The sequence below is a fragment of the Phanerochaete carnosa genome (assembly GCF_000300595.1).
Source record: "Phanerochaete carnosa HHB-10118-sp unplaced genomic scaffold PHACAscaffold_61, whole genome shotgun sequence".
In the NCBI taxonomy this organism is placed as follows: domain Eukaryota; kingdom Fungi; phylum Basidiomycota; class Agaricomycetes; order Polyporales; family Phanerochaetaceae; genus Phanerochaete; species Phanerochaete carnosa.
The window spans coordinates 1-5,640 of NW_006767688.1; the positions used below are offsets into that span (position 1 = coordinate 1).

The window sequence follows — 5,640 nt, forward strand, 5'->3', positions numbered from 1 at the left end:
GTACGATGGCAAGACTCAGAGGGTCGCAGTTCATCTTATCATTAGATCTCGACGCCCAGCAAAATATACCAGACGTCTGGCCAAACCCATTGCAATCGGCTGGGAGGCGATCTTCGATCGCCATGCCACCGAGGCGGATTTCATGAAGCTCCAGGTTGCGGAGACTGAAGCTGGTCCAATACGTGCCATTGCAGATGATCGTCTCCTCGTCAATGTAAGCGTAGTTCGTACTCCGAAACCGAGGTTCGAACTGATGGTGTCGTTTTGCAGCCAGGCCTCTGGTTGGTGCATCGAATTGCATTTAATATAACCGTCCGACAGTACAAACTGCTTTGGATGTGTAGGTCCTTTTCTCCAGCATCATCCGTCTGTCGGTGGTCTGAATCATCGCAGGTATGGTGCGGTTGCGTATGATCAATCTGGACCCAGACTTCTCCACGCCAACAGAGCACGTCCCTGTACAAGCAATGCCCGGCGCAGAATTCGTCGATCGATGTCTTCAATGCCTTCCATTCGATAAGCGTTACTTGATCGAGGCGCTGCTTTCTCACGGAACGATAACAATCCCAGAAGTCGACGAACTCTTACGCGCCCTTGCACATTACCAACGAGACGACGACCAAATAGTCATCCTCGAGGGTTTGTTCAAGTGGACCAGACAAGCATCGATCGAGAAGGACTTGCAGGGTGCGCACTTCCCCCGGCCCTTCAATAATTTGCGATGATCTGACCTTTGACAGATGTGGCCCGACGAGCAACCCGTTTGCACATTTCGGATACGGGTAGGCATCTCACCGCCGTGAGACGCTGCCTCGTAACGCCGACGCGCTGCGTTCTCAACCCTCCGACATGGGAGACATCGAACGAGATGCTCCGTGACCACGAACACTACGTCGACCGCTTCTTGCGTGTGCAGTTCGTCGACGATGACGGTGACTTCCCGGTGGTGGGGGAGACACTTGTGATCGACGACGAAATGCAAGGGAGAGAAGGTGTCTTCGCCCGTGTACGGCGCGCGCTGTCGGACGGCCTCGTGATTGCAGGTCGCCACTATGTCTTCGCGACCTTTAGCGAGAGTCAGGCCAAGTGCGTAGTGGTCTTACGCGTCTTTGTCGTTGCTAACCACACGCTACAGAGAGCGGGGATGCTGGATGATTGCAGAAGACGGGCCTTTCACTGTCTCTGCCGTCTTGGCGAAGATGGGTGACCTGTCGCAAGAGCGCATCATCGCGAAACATGCCGCAAGACAGAGAGGCTCTAGTATGTCTTTATTTCTGGCCTTGTCTTCAGTTACGACCCTTGCAGGCACTAAGTACGACGAGGGCAGTGCCGAAAAAGATCACGATCAACCGAGCCCTCGATGATATAAAGAGGAATTCCTAGTGCGCTCTCCTTTTCATCAAGCCTTCAGTCCCCTTGATCGTCACATATGCTTGAACAGTGTATTCACCGATGGCGTGGGACACTTCTCGCATTCCCTCGCCCAAGCCTGCGCGAAAACTCTTGGATATCGTCTTATTCCCGTTTCCGCAGCGCAAATCAGGATCGGCGGGGCGAAGGGCGTTCTTGCGGTTGTTCAGGACGAGACTCTCGGGGAGAACGAAGTCAGACTGCGGCCATCGATGATCAAACTTCAGGGTGTGAAGCCGGAGCCAACCCTCAACATCATCAAGGTGAGCAGGACGTTGAGCTCGCAATATCTCCGCTGACCCTATGCCATAGGTTGCAACGTACTCCAAGGCAACCTTGAATCGCCAAGCGATACTACTGATGGAAGACCGCGGAGTGAGCAGCGACACGCTATTTGACATCTTCACGCAAGAAAAGAGGAGAATCCAGGGGCTCGAGTCAGGATTTGATCCGATGCGACTGGCGTCCGTCACCACAGTCAGTCCCCTCGCTATGCTTTGATCGCATGAATAACTCACGTGAATATTTATTTTACCAGTTCCCGCTTGCAAGGGCTCTCAGGCATGATATTAAGGATCCTGTTGTACAGAATGTGACAAGTCTGGTAAAGTGCAGGTTGCTCTGTGACCTCAAGTGGAAGGTACATATCGCCGATCTCGATGGCTTCGCTAATCTAACGCGTGCCGTCTTTGCAGGCCTGGATCGAGTTATCTGAGAGCGCATATCTGATGGGTGCGTACTGCTCAGCATTACGAGACCGATCGCTCTTGATGACGGCTGTTCCGCAGGTATTGCAGACGAGACCGACTCCCTCCAAGAAGGCGAGATTTTCTGCCAAATCCATCCATCAGGCTCGGATCCTCAAGTCATCGAGGCACGGTGCACGATCTACCGGAATCCTTGCTGTAAGCGACTGGCGGTGAGTATGCTTAGGTCATACTGACGCTTAATATCAGTGCATCCTGGTGACGTTCGCCTCGTCACCGCCGTTGACTGTCCAAAGCTGCGCCACTTGCGCAATGTGATCGTATTCAGTACCCGAGGTTGCAGAGACCTACCGAACATGTACGTGGATGTGCGCATGCTGCTATTCCGCTACTAATGCCGCTTCTCGAATCGCGAAGGCTTGCAGGAGGCGATCTGTGAGATCTTGTTCTTCCTCCGAATTGCAGTTGAGAACATCGTAGCTGACTGCATACAGCGACGGAGACTGTTACTCGCTGATTTGGGACCCAAGGCTTTTGATCCCAGAAGGTGGAGAGTACGAGCCGATGGACTATACACCTCCGCCTGCTGTGCGCAGCGAGTATCCGGTCACAATAGAGCAGACGAAGCAGGTGCAATGAGCTGTAGCTTATGCGATAACTCCTGTTAACATTGGCCATTTTTTCAGCATTTCCTGGACACGATGAAGAACGACGTGCTGGGCCGAGTATGCAACGCACACATGGCCCTGGCGGACTTGCACGGCCCGTCTGACTTCCAGTGCCGGGAGCTTGCCTCGCTCGCCTCGCAGGCCGTTGACTTCTCGAAGACGGGTGTAGCCGTACAGCAGTCTGAGATTCCGCGGCTGGAAGAGTACCCCGACTTCATGGGCAAGGTGCGTCTCCCGTGCCACCTTCAAAGTGCAGGAGCTGAAGCCCTGCTAGGAATACAAGTCTATCCGGATATTCAAGAAGCAAGAAATCCGGTCGTATTCGAGCGAAAAGGTCCTCGGCAGGATGTTCCGCGAAATCGATCCCGAGCCGATTTTTGAGGAGGCCGTAGAGCTCGCCGGCGACCCGCGGTTGCTCGAAGCTGGTGAAGAGACTGGTTTCCGGGAGTATCTGCAAGAGGCAGCCATGCACAAGGCGCGATACGAGTTCGAGTTGACGGGACTATTGAGGAGGTAAGGACCGTGCATATGGCGCGTGCCGCGCTGACTGTGAACAGGTACAACATCAACGAGACGGAATGCGTCGCAGGTCTTCTTCTTCGTTCTCCGAAGACGAGGCTGAAGGTTGAGAAAGACTATGACTTGCGGGTACGTTTGGCCGCTTCACTTGAGCTCCGTCGTCGTTTATTGAATAGCACGCCTATCACAGGTTGCTGTCCGCGATGCATACTCCCACATCATTGCTGCAACGATAGCACGCGCTGACGGATATATCAAGGAACATCCGGTCTCAGAAGATTCGACGCAATATCGGCTCGCCTGGGCGATTGCAGCATACAAGCTCACGTACGATCAGGAATATAGTACGTACTTGAAGATCGATTGGGGTAAAGTCGACGAGGCGATATGGGGTGGTGGATATGACGAAACTTTGGACGAATTTGAAGAGGTTGAGAGCTCTGAGAGACGATTGAGTTTTCCTTGGGTTTCTGCCGATTCGCTGTTTATGCTGCTCTGTTGACCAATGTCCTGTTTAGACGGATATCTGCGTGATTTGATCTCAGTCATACTGCGAGATTCATGCATTGATTGTGATTTTATGGCGATCGTAAATCCTCCCTTAGGTTGCTCTCAGAGCTTCATTGCGCTTTTCATGATACAAAGTTCAACGAAACCGCCCTGGTGTGCGAGAGGATCCCATTTGGGTGTGCTTGGTATATCTATAATATACCACGATAGCACAATGCAGTGGCTGTGTAACCTTTCGCGGCGCTCGTCAACAAGGTTCAATGGAAGACCTCATCGGTCGGATCCTTGACAGGCGCGTCACGATATTTGGCTTACAGCTTGTTCATGACAGGTTGGAACGAGGCCCAGCACACACAGCCTGTCTCCGCTTGCCTTCGTCGTCGACACCCACCGTCCCCATCCCCATTCCCCTACGAGCCACAGTGCGCTCCAGCCTTCACTCGAATAGCTCTTTGAACCATGCCCGCCGACACGGCTCCCCCGGGTAAACCTGACGAAAATACTTCAGGCAATGGCCGCGCCAAGGTGAGCGTCCTTGGTCCCCGCACGCCGCGCTCGCTCGGACGACTCGTCCTCGTCTGTGCAGGACAAGCCCGGCCTATCTGGATGGGCCGGAATCGAAGACCATCTCTCTACGAACGATGAAGGTAAGACCAAGGGATCCGCCGAGGACATCGACACCTTGCTCGTCTTCGTAAGTCTCTCCAGTTTTTGACGCTTTCCGTACGACTTCGCGCTTATGATCACCCCATCAAGGCCGGTCTCTTCTCCGCCATCCTCACAGCATTCGTCGTACAGACATACCAGATGCTCCAACCCGACACCCAAGACACCACCAACCAACTCCTCGCTTACAACAGCCAGCTCCTCTCCCACGGCCACACCTATCCCGGAACCGATTATCACATCCCTCCCACCCTCAACATGACCATGACGTCCGTCCTGGAGTCCCAGCCATTCTCTCCCTCAGCCTCGGCACGTTGGATCAACGTGCTCCTGTTCACCAGCCTCGTCCTCAGTCTCGCAGCCGCGCTCTTCGGGATCCTGGCCAAGCAGTGGATCCGCGAGTACATGCTGTGGAACTCGCCGCTTGCCACTCCTCGGGAGAACGTAATGGTGCGGCAGATGCGATTCGAGGACTGGGAGTCGTGGAATGTCGATGCGACGATCGCCGCTGTTCCCGCCCTACTCGAGATCGCAATGGTACTCTTCCTGATCGGCATGGTGATCCTTCTGTGGACGCTTGATGACATTGTCGCGATTATCTTGACGGTCGTCGTGTCTGCATTCCTTCTCACTGTCTCTGCGTTCACCATCCTCCCCGTCCTGTTCCTCCGATGTCCATACCGCTCCCCGACCGCTCAAGCGTGCCTTGCATTGTTCCAGATCATTCGAGCACTCATTTCATATCTCATCAATGCTATGCGCGAGATTCGTCGCGTCATCGCCGCTCGGTGGAGGCACGCTTGCGAGAAGCGGAGTGCGCATACACCACTTCATAGCCAGCCGGCGAGACAGCCCACTCCCGTCTCATCTGACTTGGAACACTCCCCCAGGAGCAGTTCATCGGATCTTTCTGTCCAATTCACTCCACCAGACCCGCTAGCCTTGCTGCTCGCCCGTCTGCTGTCTGTTGCACAATTACTGCCAGCGAAGATTTCGTCCACTGTGCAGTGCTTATGGGATATGGTCTCTGTAGACTGGAGTAAAGAACACATCGGATTTCGAGCTGTGTCATGGCCCCGGTATGTGAGAAACTGGCGGGAAAGAGACCTTGCGAGCCGGACATCGACCAAAGTCTGGACAGGCAGATGGCGTTCTCCATG

The 5,640-nt window shown here is 54.1% G+C and overlaps 2 protein-coding genes across 2 annotated transcripts; both read left to right on the top strand.

Moving 5' to 3' along the window:
* Positions 1 to 142: 142 nt before the first annotated feature.
* Positions 143 to 3,806, top strand: PHACADRAFT_201955 (uncharacterized protein; the record flags this gene model as incomplete). The annotated part of the gene is made up of 18 exons (XM_007402227.1): positions 143 to 214; positions 271 to 340; positions 394 to 687; positions 741 to 1,086; positions 1,136 to 1,260; positions 1,328 to 1,382; positions 1,442 to 1,673; positions 1,723 to 1,887; positions 1,949 to 2,050; positions 2,106 to 2,142; positions 2,199 to 2,315; positions 2,367 to 2,475; positions 2,535 to 2,552; positions 2,612 to 2,747; positions 2,804 to 3,010; positions 3,060 to 3,298; positions 3,343 to 3,433; positions 3,495 to 3,806. The coding sequence occupies 18 exons, from the start codon at positions 143 to 145 to the stop codon at positions 3,804 to 3,806; spliced, it is 2,727 nt and encodes a 908-aa protein (XP_007402289.1).
* Positions 3,807 to 4,421: 615 nt separating this feature from the next.
* Positions 4,422 to 5,149, top strand: PHACADRAFT_59816 (uncharacterized protein; the record flags this gene model as incomplete). The annotated part of the gene is made up of 2 exons (XM_007402228.1): positions 4,422 to 4,508; positions 4,571 to 5,149. Coding segments are annotated over 2 exons (666 nt in total), but the record flags the coding sequence as incomplete, so codon positions are not given.
* Between the last annotated feature and the right edge of the window lie 491 nt (positions 5,150 to 5,640).